The sequence below is a fragment of the Macrosteles quadrilineatus genome, unplaced genomic scaffold (assembly GCF_028750875.1).
Source record: "Macrosteles quadrilineatus isolate MER2022 unplaced genomic scaffold, UCM_ALF_1.0 Scaffold_2__2_contigs__length_208266976, whole genome shotgun sequence".
NCBI classification, from domain to species: domain Eukaryota; kingdom Metazoa; phylum Arthropoda; class Insecta; order Hemiptera; family Cicadellidae; genus Macrosteles; species Macrosteles quadrilineatus.
Window position 1 is genome coordinate 128,562,251 of NW_026542595.1, and position 17,842 is coordinate 128,580,092.

The 17,842-nt window shown below is 33.7% G+C and overlaps 2 protein-coding genes across 2 annotated transcripts; one reads left to right on the forward strand and one right to left on the reverse strand.

Moving 5' to 3' along the window:
* Positions 1–5,755: 5,755 nt before the first annotated feature.
* Positions 5,756–7,203, forward strand: LOC128986318 (ubiA prenyltransferase domain-containing protein 1 homolog). Its single transcript, XM_054406636.1, has one exon. It carries the CDS (start codon positions 5,770–5,772, stop codon positions 6,718–6,720), a length of 951 nt encoding a protein of 316 aa, XP_054262611.1. The 5' UTR covers positions 5,756–5,769; the 3' UTR covers positions 6,721–7,203.
* A 1,335-nt stretch (positions 7,204–8,538) lies between these two features.
* Positions 8,539–14,717, reverse strand: LOC128987276 (trypsin delta-like). Its single transcript, XM_054408035.1, has 5 exons — positions 14,620–14,717; positions 13,239–13,317; positions 11,541–11,711; positions 9,425–9,559; positions 8,539–8,787 (listed from the first exon to the last, which is right to left on the reverse strand). The coding sequence occupies exons 1-5, from the start codon at positions 14,715–14,717 to the stop codon at positions 8,635–8,637; spliced, it is 636 nt and encodes a 211-aa protein (XP_054264010.1). The 3' UTR covers positions 8,539–8,634.
* Between the last annotated feature and the right edge of the window lie 3,125 nt (positions 14,718–17,842).

Genomic DNA, 17,842 nt, shown 5'->3' on the forward strand with positions numbered 1-17,842 from the left:
GATAACGGAAAAGACATACGGGGAATATCAAACAGAATTTTGAAATGTTACAGAAAGATTGGTTAGTTATGTTCGGTTAGTTTAGAACAGTTTCATTTCATTATAATTTTTTTTTTTAATTGTTTGTTGGTACTGAACACTGAACAGTATTTATTCATCGTAGTTGTCAGCTGGTATGTTTAAATTCCTTAATTTTGATATTTCGGGAAAAATAGGTAGCCTTACTTTGGTATTATCCGGAGGCCACCCTTATACAGCACACTGTGACTGTTATGTTAGGTTGGGTTATCATAAATATGTTTGTAGGGCTTTCCTCGTTTCATTATGAATCAAACAATACCAGATGAGTCATACTTTCACTCGCCAAATTCCCTCCAAGTAAGTTAGGCCAAGGTGAGGTCGTTGACTGGAGCACGCGCAACACTGTCACCGCCTGTATCTGGTGTAGCAGCTAGAGGCAGCGACGCATTCAACTCAATCACTGCCTTCTGGAAGCTGAACTCAAAATCCGCTAATTGTAATCATGTCAAATTTGGACAGTAAGTCAATTAAAGTATGTTCCTTCCATTTATGATAACCCAACCTAACATAAGCGCCGCAGCGCGCTGTATAAGGGTGGCCTCCGGATAATACCAAAGTAGAAAAAAAAATATTGTTATTTAAAAAAAAAAATTTCAATAATAATAATGAATGTTCGCTTTAACAGGAAAGTGCCCTTGGAATATAAATTGGAAATCTATTTCTGTACATTTAAAGTGGATACAATATTTTCACAGCCCAGTAAACAAGCTTTCGCACCTATTCTTAAAAAAAAAAAATACACAAACACCATTAGCAGCCTCCAAATAAAACAGCTGTTACAACACTACTTGCAACCTAGCCACTTTGATGGCCGCGGCTTGGAGTAAAAAGTGGGCATGGTTCCAATATGTTCCATTTTCATTGAAAATACAACTCTGTAACAGAACTTTTAAAACCTGTTGTTTATTGACATTTCTGTTTAATTATCTATTTTAATTTTTTTTGTTTTTGTTTTGGCCTACCTACCTTACGTTACATCAGTAGTCTACTTAAGTTAAATATGAATGTAGGCCTACCTATAACGATTACACAGATTTATTTTTGGCACACTGAGCTGTAGGCCTATGTAGCTCTGTAGTTAAATTGTATACCATACACAACTTGCTTAAATATACTGTAGCTTGATACATTAAAGACAACGAGCTGTTGGCCCGTCCTGCGTACGGGAATCGAGTCGTCCATTAAAACTGTCTATTACTAATTCAATCTTAGTTTAAGCAGTTCAAAATTTATTGTAAAGAAAAAGCGGCCAAGATGAATTAAAACATGTGATCATTGTTATTTTCCCAACCTTTCCTCAAAAAGTCAAGTAGTAAAATAACTTTCATAAGCTTTCTTTTGAAGATTCAGGAGCTTCGATTCGTATACAACAATGGTTATAGAATCTTACTTATATTTCCTATAATCGATGACAAAATCACAGAATAAATAAACTAACCTCATTGTTCTATAGAATATTTTTTATTCAACTAGCTGTTAGTTATAACAAATTATATTGCACTAAAACAAACTAAATATTTTTCCTACAGTTACCTAACAATGTACATGTTCTCTCACTGATTTGAGAAAGCAAAGTGGCCAATTCGCTCATCAGTGAGACAATGTTAACATTGTCTCACTCTAATTACTTTGTCTCACTCGCTCCAAGTTTGCAACGTGAAGGCACAAAATAGTGAGCGCGTAACATGCAGACAAGGTCGTATGCGCGCGAAATACATTGGCAGCACTCGAGCACTGGCTGTAAATCAGCTGGTCAGCTGTTGTACTGTTGTATCATTAAATTTAATATTAAAAGTTCACTTCTGTGTAAAAATATGTCACGTTTCTTTACCAATTTATTTGTTTTATGGTAATTGTAGGAAAAATATAATGTGCAACTCAAGTGCAAAGTGCAATTGCCTCACTCGAGAAACCATTCCTCACTCGCCTACGGCTCGTGAGTAAGTATTTCTCTCGAGTGAGTCAATTGCTCCCTTTGCTCACTAGTTGCACAAATAACTATTAAAGACTGCTCAAAAAAATAAATTAGAACATGTAGTATTTTACTATGTATTTAAATAATCTATCATCATCTTACCGAATAAATGGATGCATCAATGATTATAGCATTAAACATAGTATAAATAAGTCAATTCTACATGTCATATCAATTTCATCCAAATGCTGAATTTGTGTAGAAAACGCTGAATGTTTACATTTGTTACGTTAAGCAAATGGTATTATACCAAAAGCTAGAGTAGAATGTTAGCGTCGGCTGCTAGACTTTTTAAAATTTAAAACTTAATTTATAAAAAACTAAAACCCTAAACTAAAATTATGGTTTCGACATTCCCTAGTTCTCATAATTATCTTTCTTTCAACACAAAAATCATGAAAATCCGTCAAGTGGTTGATTCAGATACGTGAAATAAAAAAACCCTGTCACGTTTTAATATATAAGAGTGCACCTGTTGCTCGAATTTGAGCAATTGCAAATTATTATAGGTATTATTTCAAAACGAATAACCCTAACAGTCATCATTTCCTATGTAAATAGCTGCAATTAATACAAATTATTCGTCTGTTTAAGTAAACAAAATCTGTTCTTCAAAAGAAATACATTGAGATTTCGATGGCCTGTGGGGCAAAGTCCGAGGACTTTTATTACAGGAATTGGTGAAAGGGGGCGTCTACACAAAAAATTCTTTATTTTGACATGTCGTTTGTAAAAATCCGTTAATTATTAACGGAGGAGTAGTGTTTCGTAGAAATCGCCTTCACGTATTATATATAAGGATGATAAGTGGGCCTAGCCTAAAAAGCAAGCATCTTTTTCTTTATTTAGTCCTATTCATTTATTCAAACGGTAAGCCTAATACCCAATACATTGAATAAAGAATTAGTAACATGGCACAATGTGTGCAAGATGGCTAACAATAGAGATCAAAGTTACAAATATTTAAAATAAATAAATTAACATATAGTAATCACTGAACTAAACTGAAAGAGATACTATAGAGTGATCATTGTTCAAATAAATAATAGTAGGCCTACATTATTAGTGCATGCATTACCTGAAAGCACAACAAATAATCAAATAACACTTGTAATCCCACTTATAAATGAGAAAGTTTGGATGTATGTATGGATGTTTGTGACAAGTAAACGCGAAAAATACTGGTCAGATTGGGCTGTTTCTTTACTTGTGTAAGTAACTAGAAGTTTATTGGAAGATGGATTAGCAAGAGTGAAGAATGTGTGTAGTGAATTACAATTGTATTATGATGTGAATATTTTCTTGAACAATGCCAGGTATTAAGACGTGCTCTTTTATTGCTTGTTTGTCAACTCGCAGTAATAGTCCAAGTTTGAGATTTTTAAAATTTCCTATTAAAATAAGAGTGTATGTGAAAAATGGGTAGCAAACATGGCAAACGAAAAACTGTAAGGCCTTCCTGACACTGCTTTACATTCACGTTTAGTGTGTGAACTGCATTTGAATCTAATTGCTTTACAAATAATATGAGAAGTAAACTAAATAAGGAGGCTGTGCCAACATGACTAGTTATGTACTAACTATGGATGTACATTGGTTGTTACTCAGCAGTATGCAGTCTGCACTCATTGCTGCCTCTACAGACGATCACCCCTGTCTCGCAGTAGCAGATCCTTAATCCCCTAGCGATAAATTCACCAGTATTTCTACTGTCAATGTCTCACTATCTTAGAGTTTGCCTAAAGACTGCACGATAGAGTGCCGAAATATATTATTGACTTCTATAATGAAATAATTTGTAATTTTTTGTCAATTGAATGTAGACGAATGTTGAACGTTGTGGTTTAAGTCTTTATCAACGAAACATCAACGAAGTCCATTAAGAGGGTAATAAGTATACTAGGCTATATAGGGATCACTTTCGGAGAGGGACGGTTAAGCAATTTCTGCTCCAGGGTGCTCGAAACCTGGCTACGCCACTGCAAAATGCCTTAATTATTGTTAATTCAGGAACTAACTATGAATAGCTATACTGGGAAAGCGAACGAAATGCCTGTTGCAAAATGTAGTCACGGGCATCTGGTACAAAGTATTCGACCTATTATTTAATATAAACAAAACCAATAGTCAGTACTTAGAAAGGTAAAGAAAATATGAGTGAACAGAATACAAGGATGTCCCGTTAATCACCTTTCACGTTTTTCCGAATGGACTTCATTTGAAATTTCTTAGATTTTCGTTTAAAAACAGGCCATTCCAGTTATTGGGGTATCGGGTCAGTTCACTTTCGCGTGATTGCAAGAGTGTGACTGACCTCCAATTTCCAACCTAAATATTGTTCTTATATTACGTGGTAAAGAGAACCTCTTTAATTTATATATATTTAAGGTTCCGCTATTGATAAAACTATGTGTTCTTATATTTATTGTATATAGTCGTCAGTTAAAAGATTTGTTATACAAAACAATCCAAATCTATGATTTGTATGATATTGGATACGTTTTCTTCAAAGCTCTATTGCAAACGGCACTTGCAAAATACAGTACCACTAATGTGACAAAATAATACGTAGTATGAAAACAAATGCCGATCTGTTTAGAGAGATGTTCTTCCTACAAACTATGTATATTGCTATGACTAAAATAGCTCAAGTAGCCAGTGAATGGTTACTGGTTAGGTAGCAGGGTACAAACCATGCATTCCTCATCATTAGTTTGTAATAAGATAGGCCTATTGCATGAAATTAGAAATCCAGAAACAAACATTGTGGTTGACTAAAGCTATGAGAATTCCGAAATCAGAAAAGTAAACATCATAAAAAGTCACGATTGTTCAAAACTTGTAAGATTGATAAATTGTTAAATTGGTAAGGGTTCTTTAAATATACTTTATAATTCAATGTAGAAATCATAACATTGTAAGCTTATTATATCACTGTAACCTTGCAATTTTTGAAGATTTTCATTCACGCATGTTTACATCAATAAAACCTTTGCTACATTGTTCTCCTTTAGCTTAACTTAGACACTGTAATTTTAAATTAAGTAATAGTAATTGTTGTTACTACGTGAAGGTGGCCCCATCCAAAAACGACATGCAAAAAATTTCCGTAAGCTGCAATATCTATTTTGTGTAGCATGTGTAATCTGTGGTTTTATTAATGCTTATGAGTTCAAACGGGGTGAAGCCCGTGGTTAACAACTAGTTTTGATAAATGTTAGGTTTTCTACTATTTATTAGTGTGCAGTACTACGGTTACTTTACCGTGGAGTAAAATGTTATACGCTTGGCATTAAATAGGCATAGATTTAACTCAAACTTATTAAGAAATTAAGTGCTGTTATTTTTCTATGCATCGGGGATTCCAAATAACCCTGAAGAGAAATCAAATAAACTGATTTTAAGCTTTTCTAATTAGATACTCTATTTTGAAGGATGAACAGCTTTGTCAACCTTTTGGAATTTAAATTTCTTTCCTATGAATTTAATATGGGTCAAGTCTTATTCATATTCAAAATAATTTTTCGCTGTAAGCTAATTATGCATCCTATTTTCATAAATATAAATTTTACGCTGAAGATTGGAAAGTTATACCATTTTCAGTGTTTGTTTTCTTAATTTTAGGAGAAACTGTTATGGCAGTTAAGTGATTGTTTTGAGTTAGCTGATGTGTAATTTTGTAAACATTTTTCAGGTGACTTTTGTCAGGGAAAATGATGAACGGAGGGACTAAAGAAATTCAGTCAAAACCTTATTTGATGAAGCTGTCCTCCTACGTCCTCGCCTTGCGGCCATGGTCCCTGAGTGCTTCGGTGATGCCTACACTACTTGGGTACGCAATCGCTCACAAGTTCAGTGATGCAAGGACTACTGAGTGGAGTTTCTTTATATTATTGCTAACACTGATCATCGTCACCTCAGTTCACGGGGCTGGAAACGTTGTGAATACGTATTTCGACTACGTGAAAGGTATTGATAGCAAAAAGAGTGACGACAGAACTTTGGTAGATCACATTCTCTCAAAAGACGAGGTTGTAACTCTAGGTGCTATGCTATACGCGGTTGGCTGTCTAGGTTTCATCACTCTCGCAGCGTTATCTCCAGCTAAAATGGAGCATTTGGCTTTGGCTTACTTCGGTGGACTTTCCAGCTCGTTTCTCTATACCGGTGGGATTGGCTTGAAATACATAGCTCTGGGAGATGTTATAATACTCATAATCTTTGGACCAATTTCGGTTCTGTTCTCATTTATGTCACAAACAGGGCGGCTGGAGTGGGCGACTATCTACTACGCTGTTCCTCTCGCTCTCAACACCGAGGCTATTCTACACAGCAACAACACGAGAGATGTGGAGAGTGATCGTAGCGCAGGCATCGTCACCTTGGCCATCATCATTGGACACACAGCCTCGCACATCTTATATGCCTTCTTACTGTTTACACCGTACATAATCTTCGTTGTTTCAGCCATGAGGTATTCTTTGTGGTTTCTACTACCTCTTGTGACTTTGCCCTCTGCTTTTAGCATTGAAAAACAATTCCGTTGTCAAGAGACCATCCAAAAGGTACCAAAGGAAACGGCAAAATTAAATTTGTTTTTCGGGTTCCTTTATGTGATCGGACTAAGTTTGGCCGATACTCACCGTCTTCCGTTCATCCACTGAGTCTCGATAGTATAAAGAGTTTTAGTTATGTATCTCATTTTACAAAATAATTTATGTCTGTTGATTAATTTAACTAACTAGTATGTCATAGGCTCATCATTATCCATATTTTTTGTAAATAATATTAGTCGATTAAGTTGTGGATTTTTAAACATAATGTTTGAGTATGTGCTTTGTCTGTGTAAGTCTACTTAGATTGTGTTATTTATTTATGTATAGTATTATTAAAAGCTGTATTGAAGTAAGGAACTTGGATAGGTAACATTTAATCCAAAGATATTAAGTTTCAATTAATTATGATTAAACTAGATTGAAATTTTACCCAGCCTTAAAATATTTTGTTCAGAAATCATCTAAAATATTAATCTAGCTCTGATGTGTAGCCAAAGGAATTTATAATGTGAGTTGAAAGTTATCTTTTTGCCCTATTTAAGTGATCATTTGTAACATAACGTGTAAAATATATAATGTTTTTCCAGTTGATATGGCCTTTATGAATTCTGTAATCTTTATATTTTTGACCTCTATGATAAATATAGTAATTTTATAAAAAAAGATTTTTGTATGTTTTATTTAAAAATCTTTCATGACAACATTTTACTACCGGTAGTTCAAAAAGTGTTTGTATTCTTTTGTTTCACTTCAAAACTTATTTATTTTTTATTTTAATAAAATAATTACCGATCTGTTTTTTACACACATCGGACATGGGAATCTTTGTAATTTTATGCAATTCTACAAGTATACATTCTTTTTTTTAAAGTCATTTTGATTTCATTCTCTTTAAAGTATTTCAACCCATAAATTAATAAATGTGTTAAAATAAGCTGGCATGAACACTGTTCTCGTTAGGAATGTATTAGGTCCATTAATATAAAAAATTATGATTCCAATACATTGTTAACTTTCAAAGGATTGCATTAACCTATATTTTTGTATTTTGAGTATTCCATTGTCATTGAAAATTTAATTGCAATGACTTAATAACATTTTAGTTTTGACTATTGACTTCAGTATCAACTAGTCAATATCTGTAATAGAATTAAAACTTAGAGGGTGTTTAATATCCTCTGTATATCTTTAGGTACATTAAACACTATACTGTCCATTAAATTAATACTAGAGGTCGTCCAGTGGTCAAAAACTCGACCAAAAATATCTAATGTACAGACTTCTCTATTTTCACCCCACGCTATAAATAAAACATTGATTGGAAATTCTTACATATGTTTTGATTTTCTGTCTATATTTCGTTGTTATTTTTTCACCAGCATGGCAACCCACAAGGACCATGTTAATATTTTTTAATTCATTTTTTAAACTTATTTTAATTTATTAAGGGATTTTGGATTCTGCATATCTAAAAGCAAATTTCTTTCCAACAGTATGCGTAGAGTTTCCCTGCGCATAAGAAAAAAGATTTCCAAGAAACGTGCCTGCCTATTAATTAATTGCTTGCCTATTAATTTATAGATGATCTTTAACCTACTAAACCAATCCTAAAAGCGGCATGATGAGACTCGGTTTACAGAGCTCTACCTATACTCGATTTCACATTATCAAACAGATCAGGTATTATAAAATTAAATAAAAAAAATATAAAAAAATAAAAAAAGTTATAAAAGATAATTGTGCTATTGACATTGGTGGAAATATCATGCTCATTTGCCATTTGGGTTGCTCCAACTGTTCCCATGACTCATAAAATGCTGAAGTACTTTTTTACTTATTGTTTTAAATAATAATATACACACTTTGCATTAGACCATGTAAATATTTTCAGGCAAAAAGGGATTATTCTCTTGAAATAAAACACAATCAAAAGGTACATATTTTATTGGGCCAATTGTAACTGCATCATAAACACATACTTATCAACACAAGTAAGCATTGATGGGTTAATGATTGAAATTGTCAATGTTGTGTTGATGGAACGATGGAGTTGACCCAGGAAGAGAGGTTAGGAATGTCAGTGTACAACACTGGGTTGCCAGGTTTACAGTCGTAACCTCCAGCGAACAGGCCATACAACTGAGTGTTGGCTACCAGCGGATCTCCAAAGTCATACTGCAACATCAATTATAGTCATTTAACCTTCGGCAATAATTATTAAATATTCATTTTACCTGTGTCTTCGTTCATGATTTAACAGATTTTGGTGTGAAATGTAAAGATTTGCAAGTTAAGGTTTTCTCAATTTTGAAAAATCATTGAAATTATCAAATTGAAGCACTATTGGTTGTCCTGGTCGTAAATTACCTTTTGGTAAATTAAGTATGTATTCAATTTTAAAGTATATATTCTAATTGATTCAATCAACTAAATGAATTATTCAATTAATTAATACAATTTATAAAAAAAAACTGCTACACCAAAACAATTGACAATATGAAACCAAAACGTAAGCAGGAGATGTTTGTGATTTTCTGGTTTTCTTTCGTTAATTTGATTTCAAGTACACAATATACAATGACTGTGCAGTAGAGTCCCTCTTGTCCAGACTTCTCGAATAAAAATTATCATCTAGACAAAAACAGGTGTCCTACAAAGTTGTACCAAGTGTGTGCAAAACGGAAGAATCAAGTGTGAATACACACAATTTCTATGCTAGACTGAAATATGTAGGCTTTATATAAATAACATGAGCATATACTGTACTTTAAAAGTCATTTGATAATGGTATGTTACACTCGGGCAATTTTACCTCACAGGGTCCCTGTTTTTTGTCTAAGGTGCACATCAGCCGGTCTGTCAAGTCACTGTTGTAGGTCTTGGCACATTGTGTGTGGTCTAATACTGTAACATCCCCTACTTGCAGGAATTTCGAGGTTGTGTTTGACTGAAAACAGCAGTCACACACATACTGTTAGTTTTACCCCAGGTTTTAAACCATAATTAGATAACCTGTTGCTCGAAACCGAGCAAAACTGCAGGCTGTAATGAAAGAATAACCAGTAAAAAAATAAACAGCAAGACTTAATCAAAGAGTCTCTCTAAAGTAATTTCTGACTGATTATAGAAATATGAAAAATATAATGTTGTAAAAAAATTATAAAAGTAGTATACAATATTTAAATATAGATCCGCTCTCGTAATGCTTTAGCTATCTCTTATGTAATGTAGGCGGGTGCCCTCTATGAGAACGTAGATGTCAACCACACACTGAAAAGTGAGCACTGTTAAATTATTTATACTACCTATATGTTCTGTTTTTAGGCGTGTTTAAATTAGGGGCGCCAACGAAAGTCTCCGATTGGGAACATAAGAGGGTAAGCAAGTGGATCTAACGACGGATCTAGAACGGATTCGCGTTTAACATAATTAGTTTTTGGAAAAGACCTAAAATTTATTTAGCCAGGTGGTGCTCTGTTTTCAGCTTTAAAAATAGCTGTAACATTTATTTAAGTAGCATAAGTAAGCACATGAATCTCACTTGACTCCTCGGACATCCCCTACACATTTCCGCCACAATTTTAAAAGATTAGGCAAATAGGTTGGCAATGTGACCCTATTCCCGCATATTTTTTCATGGCATTTTTTGTTTGAATTGTGTTTCAAGCGCTTTTGGGTTCCAGTGCCAACGTCGTACTCAACTATACATCTGTGTGGGTTTACGATGACCTTCTAAAGGAATTAGATGATTTACTCGGAGATAACATAGTCATGGATCTTTAAATTGTAGATGCCCTGTGTGATCCTCTCATATAAATGAGCTTCAGAGCTAACCATGGCAAAGGCGAAATTGAATTGACAAATTTTATCCAAATAATTTCAAGATCTAAGCCTCGCAGCCCTGTTTTCAGATTGGGAGTTTCCAATAAGTTCCTGAAAGTATAGTGAATTCCGCAGATGAGGTAAATTGATCTTTCATTTATGGTAACAATAAGTGAAAATTGAACTGCTTCGGTAGTCTTTACTTTGCTTAAAATGTAAGCCACCACAATGTAAACATTTAACGTTCATTTGTCTGAGGAGATGTATCCATGATGTATCACCACGGTGGTAATGCCACTCTGTATCCTTCAAATGTTCCATTGGTAGGTTGATGCAAGCGGTCACGTCCGCGTTCCCTCCAGTCACTCACAGTTCTTCAGAAGTTAACCAAACAACAGAAAACACTACAACGGAATTTTGATATACATTGTAAATTACGTGATACGGTAATGCAACGGGTGGGTAACTGCACAGTGAATAATCACTTTCAAACATTCACTTATTCATCACACCGAAACTTCATGATAATTCAGCAAAATAAGAAGCAAGTTAGATGAATTCAAATATTACCATCAATTTGTTATCAAGTTTTGCTAGGAAACTATTTTATGAACCAGACTTATTTAACAGATGTTTAAATGAAAATATATATTCCGGCTTTGCTCTGGAAGTTTTAAGTCCTGCAGTCTGTGGTTAAACCTTAAAAACTATTTCAAATACGTCCGTATGTTATTTGTAAACAAGGGGAAATGAGTTTGATCAAATGTCAACAGATAGCGCCGCCTTCCAAACCTTAGCCCTTAAGTGTACTTAAGTGGTGCCCTTTCTTAATATTCTGAGACTTATTTGCACATCATCTACGTGAAAATACTTTTAATTTGACACCTCAAACTTTAAAAACTATCAAGCCGTTATTGAGTTATGACTGTGAAAAGAAAACTGCTTGCGTATTAATATATAGATAGATAAAAAACTTTGTATGTGTTATCAAATTAATTTTTTTAAACATGTTTGATGTTTAAACATCAAACCATAACACTGTGACTTAAAATATTTCATTGATGTTTGAAATTCACAGTGACATAACAAGTGCCAAAATAACTTACCTCATACGTTGTTTCACCCCAACCGATAACTTTTGCTGCGGTTTTGGCTTTGAGTTCTGTGGTAGCAATTTTGATCGGTTTCGCCTTTTTGCTGAATGAGATCAGTTTATCTGTCTTTACCACAGCAATGTCATAGTCCCAAGAGCCCGTGTAGTTTGGGTGTATGTGCACCTGAAGCAGAAATAAAATTGTGGTTGACAAAAAAATCTGTGGGTGCCATTGTTTTACAGCTATCTATATAAACAAAATTAGAGTTTTGTCTATACATTGCTCAGAATGATATATTTCTTGGTTATTTTTACGTTTTATACATTAAAGAAGCCGAAACAAGTCTTATCTCATTTTCTGTCTGCCTCTCTGTCTGTCTGTGCCCCAGAAGGCATTTTACGCGGCCTTCTTCTGAAAAACGAGAGCTTCAAATAGGCTTTTTGTATTCACTGGATTGTCTTTAGCCATTAATATGGTCTCACTAATTTGAAATAAAATAACGGACTTTCAAAAACCCATTTTTGTCAAGTTTTCTCCCAATGTTTACCACATACGTAATTTATCAAATCTGTTTGTAGAATACGACATCTATGAAATAACGAACAGCTGTTTGGATAAAGATTATTTTTTCTAGCTGTCACTGATATGTTTACATTAAAATTTAATGTAAACAACATTTAATGTTTTTTACAAATACTGCAATTATTTCTGATCTCATTTTTAAGAAAATCCAAAACCAAGTGACATTAAAAACGTTGTACTTTACATAACGGATTGAATTAATCGCAAGTGCAATAATGTGTAACTGCTAATGAAGTTAAATTCCAGAGACTCTTGAGTGTGTGTGTATCAAATCGTACTTGAGTTTTTATAACCAGAAAAAAGACCCTGAATCAGTGTCGTATACGGCTGGGAAACATACATTTTTTTAATCATATTGTCGCCATTAGCTTACAAACGAGGTTTCCACTCATTGACAGCACTTCGATGACTGTTGTGTAAAGTAAAAAATCACAGCAGCAATTTGGTCGCAGATGTTGCTGCGATATCAGAAGATCGATACTATTTTGTTGTGATCGTAACAGAGGTTTACGTATGCTGCCAAACTCAATTTTCCAATGTGTCACTTTTGGTTTCTTCTCACTGCAATTGCACTGCCATGGCTGCACCGTACCACAGCGAATATGTCTATGGCTCATCTCCTATAGCAATGAATACAGAACCTTATAAGAAGCAAAACCGCCGTATTAAAAGACGCTAGCAGTAGTTCAGGAAGATTTGGCTGGCGATGATTTCGCTTCCTACATAAATCTTTGTGAACGACCGCTGGCGGCAATCTTTGTATCGTCGCCTCTTTTACCTATGGCGGTTTCGCTTCTTATAAGGTTCTGTATTCATTGACTATAGGTACGCAGGCCTACCCAATTGGCGTAACTATATTTTGATGTTGGTTTGATGTTTGGTAGTGGCACTTTTCCTTGGAACTGGTGGTAGCGAGAACCATTTTTAGGTACCAACACGACGAAGTACTTTTGGTGGAGAGTGTTAGTATAGCACTTTTTGCTAATGTTAAATATCAGTGACGTACAAAATCTATTCTATCTAACAAAAGACCAATATTTAAATACCAAACTTGTTTTGCCATGTCTGATACTGGGGAATACATTGGTAATACTGGTAGACACTACCCGTTTAATATGTTTCTCCTACCTCAGCTGCGTTAAGCACTTGGCCTTTGCTGGAGGCTGAGTTGCTTCCCACTCTAAACTGAAGTTCCTCTATTTGTGCCCTAAAATGTTAGGACAAAGTTTAAACTTACTGGAAAATATAAGTATTAAAAATAATGAGAAGTAAATCAGGAAGCTAAATATTAACGTTTGGGTGTAGGCCTATTTATAAGTTTTATCAAACAAACTAATTTATGAAATCATACCCTTTAAATAAAATGCAATCACTTATTTTGCTAAATAACTTCAGTTTTTATTTGTGTAACTCCTATAACGAAATGTATAACTTTGGTATAACAATATTTAAATGTTCAAAAAGGCCAATATATGAAAAATTGTTTAATTCACAAGCGCTTTCTGAAACTATGTTTCCATCGTCAGGCTATGTTTAAACTGGTACAAAAAGTACCTAAATAAATGTAAATTACGGTTGTGAATTAAACAATTTATCATATATTGGCCTTTTTGAACATTTCAATTTAGTTATACGTTTCATTATTCATTGCCAATATCTCCAATAGGCCTATAAGTTATGTAACTCCTGATTAAAAAATAATCAGGTTTATCCCTTACACTTCTGACTTTGGAAATATTTTGACAAAACTATTTTACTAATTGTGGATTAACAGGCAAATACTTATTGTACAAAACTCTTTTCGAATATCCTGAATATGTCCTGTTCTTATCTAAATTTTAATTTTTATTTTTTTAAAGTCCATGAAAGAATATCTAGTATGTAGCTAAATGGGCTTAATTTGGTAATGATAAAGGGTCCACAAAAAGTCTGAGGACGGCATTTTATTTTTTGAAGAGTTGTTGATAATGCCAAGAATCTTTTAATATAAACCTACTTAAAAATCTACTTTTTGAAGCAAATATAACTTTTTTCCATCATGATGGGTACAGTTCATATGGGAAGCAGGGGAATCTTAAGGTGAGCATTGGTCGATTTTAAGGTCTCAATTACAACAACCTGATCTAAAAAGCATCACCCTGGCCGAAATGGTGGTGGTTTAAAATTATCAATTTGAATTTGTTGTACAAAGCTAACTTGTCATTCATTGATATTTTAAACTGTCATCGGTTCAGATAGGACGAAGCTGTTGGGGTCAGGTTTACAGCACTGCATTGTGTTCTCTTGATAGAGACTAATTTAATGTACTACTATCGATCCATACTCTCAGATAAATTTTTTTCCTTATGTCTTGTGTATGGTCCCCAGTGTGATGAAAATTATTTGTTTCAAAAAGTATAATTTAAGTTGCAGTTCTTATGTATTAGGCTTTGTTGCATTATCTACAGTGGTTACAAAATAATATTCTGTTTCTGCATACTTTTTAAAGACCCTCTATAGTAATAATTACCAGACGACATTGAAGGCAGTAGTCAGTAAGTAGTTGTTATTTAGAATCACAGCAGAACCAAATTCACTTTGTGAAATCTGTAAGGAAGCCTGAAACATAAACAATCATCCAATTTTGTTGAACAAACTCCTTCTTTGTAAAATTCTCCAGATCATTATTTTAAATGATCTAAATACATACATATTAAATTTTAGATACTCACATTATTGGGTCACATAATTTGGACCCTATTTGTATGGGTCTGCAAACTAAACCAATCTGACAAAAGAAATTGGTATTTTGCAGTATAAACATTTGTTTTTGGGACTTTATCTTACTAATATTATAAATGTGAAAGTTTGTGTGTTTGTTTGTTTGTTTGTTTGAAGTTAAATCACGCATTAACTACTGGACAGATTGGGCTGAAATTTGGCATGATGATAGCTCACATTCCCGATTAACATATAGGCATATTCTTATCTCAAAAATCCTTTTGGGCTCTGTAGTTCCCCATGTTAACCTTATGAGTATTCATATTTAAAGGGAATTAAAGAACTTAGTCAGCTGTTTCAACTAATAAAGTTGGTTCTATGATATGGAAAAGCATTAAAAAGTTATAAGATTAACCAACAGGGTGCAGCACTATATTTTTGGCATTTATGAAAACAGCTAATTTGAACTAAGCTGCGACAAAAAACTGTGATTCGCAATTAGAACTGTCAAAGTAGGATTGTTTACAGTTATGTTTATGTTTTTAATTTCATAAATAATTTGTCATATTTTGCAAATTGTTGATAATTTATTTTTCTCTATTGTTTAGGTGAAGTGGTAGAACATTATGGCTATGGTAGATGTGCAATACTATAGAATACTGTAAATTTAAAAAAGCAAATTTTATCAAACTGAATCCTCCCTTATTGCAAACGCAAAGCTTGAGTATAACTGCATTAAGCATTTTATACTTATATTCCAGCCCCGTACGAAGGACGGGTACTCTGCTAGTTTATTTTATATTTAAAAGTTTTAGAAAGTTCAAAAGTAATGTTTTTTTATGAACTGTTATTTATTAAATTCAATGTTATATACTTTTAAAACATTGGGAAGGGTGTGCAATATAAGAATCAAGCATTATTGTGGGCATTGCGGCTTAAAAGTAAACCAGTCTTGTTGAAAAAATAAGTCATTTTCAACTAAGACAGTCTACATTAAAATTATTAATGTTCAATCAAGGCTGACTGTAATTTTTACAAAGATGGAAATTTTACTCTTGGCAGGTCTGGCCATGCATGGTCGGACTATTAGTACCTACTATAACAAATTAATAATGTTAAACCATGTTACATTTACTAGGTGGCGTTTGAAGAGGCATCCACAAAAGTGAGCGGAGTCATCAGGGTTAATATTATATTGTTATCAAGCTTCATAATTATTTTTATCTACAATTTTAAGTGAAGAGAACATTTTTGTAAAGATAAATATTGCTGTAATTCGATTAGCTACACGTTGTTTCTTAATAATTAAAGGGCAGTAAAAAACACAGGGATGTAATAATTTTAGGCATTTTCAGAGGCCTGCATTTACATTTTAATTTTAACATTGTATATAAGAGAAACCATCAAATATATTATCGTTACAAAAGTTATATTAACATTCACATTTGCATTGATTCAAGCGTTTAAACCATAACCCATATGTTACACGTTAATAATTTGTATAATCAATCGGAAGGTTATCAAAAACAAAGATTAAGCCGTCGAGTTTTGGTTAAAATTGTTGTGCTTCCTAGTCGTCCTTGTTGATCTTGACAAGATCGAATTATTTGCTACGTAGCGGCATTTGTAGATTAAATTTTCTTCAAGAAATGTATGTAATGTGTTTATTTTGGTTAAACCATTTATGAGTTAATACTAATTTAATTAATAGGTATCTTATTAAAATACTCCTTCCATAAGAAATACATGTAAATTAGTATGCAAAATGGGTCAAACCCTATCCGCTTAAAGGAAATATAACCGATATTCTGTAAATCTTTGTAAATTTTCCATCAATCATAAACCATCATCACTTTAATCATAAAATTTGGTCAAAAATTAAAGCGATGGTGAGCGCTTAAAAACGGGATAATTTGAGGGTTTTTTATGATTCTTAAAAAAACACGACATTTTTGTTACCTCGCTCACGCCCTAATTTTGGATCAATTTTTATTATTAAAGTGTCAAAGTTTTTCAGAATATCGGTTATATTTCTTTTGGGTGGATAGGATTTGCCCCATTTTGCATACTTATTTACATGTATTTCTTATGGAAGGAGTATTTTAATAAGATATTAATTAAATTAGTAATAACTTGTAAATGGTTAAACCAAAGTAAACACATTATATACTTTTCTTGTAGGAAATTTAATCCTCTTAAATTTTATAATTTAGTATTGTATAGATAAAGTCGATCGTTTTCGAGATGTAATCGAAAAATGCGTACCTTTACCCCCCTTTCCCCCTCCACCACAACTGGCTCAACGCCTAGGTGTCAGGACTTTTGGTATGTTAACAACCTAAGCCCCCTGAACAAGTTTCTGAAGGAATTGCTTAGTTACCTGCTCACGCACTCTACACCCACTTTTGGATCATTCATTGACTGGAATAATATTGAAAATTCAATTTTCCTCAAGTAAGCCAATCACATAAAAATATCAACTAAGTCACTATTATTTACAAAGCTGTATGTATTACCATGTAAACACATAAACTTTGTTCGCATTAAAACACTTGGTTCTGTTCTTAAAACCCCTACAAGATATACTAACTAGAGGACCCATGCTGCTCCGCAGCGTATATATATATAATATAAATATCATATTCGAGAAAATTAAACTTATGATTTTTGATTAAGTCCTTTGTGAACCGTGAGATCCTTTTGACTATGGTGACCCATTGTTCCCTTTGATCTCCAGTCGATAGGCCAAGGGATCTCATGCGCAGACCTTGTAGGGCTGGGCACATAAATATCAAGTGGAATGCTGTCTCCTCCTCCTCTCCACATTTCCTACGTAAGAGGCTTTCAACTTGAATTCCCATCTTGTGTAAATGTCCACGGAATACCCAATGGCCGCTAATAAAGCCAACCCACCTTCCGCAGGATCTTCCTACTCAGCCCAAGGGCATCTGCCGCTATCGCACCTGTAGGTGCCTTCAGCATTCTCTTTGACTGTACATTTCCTTCTGTTCTTTCCCAGTTCCTTCAATGTT

Coding starts and splice junctions, on each gene's coding strand:
- LOC128986318 (XM_054406636.1), top strand. CDS start 5,770: ATGATGAACGGAGGGACTAAAGAAATTCAGTCAAAACCTTATTTGATG.
- LOC128987276 (XM_054408035.1), bottom strand. CDS start 14,717: ATGTTTCAGGCTTCCTTACAGATTTCACAAAGTGAATTTGGTTCTGCT. Junction 13,318..14,619: donor ACTGCCTTCAATGTCGTCTG/GTAATTATTACT, acceptor CTAACATTTTAG/GGCACAAATAGAGGAACTTC. Junction 8,788..9,424: donor AAAAACAGGGACCCTGTGAG/GTAAAATTGCCC, acceptor TTGATGTTGCAG/TATGACTTTGGAGATCCGCT.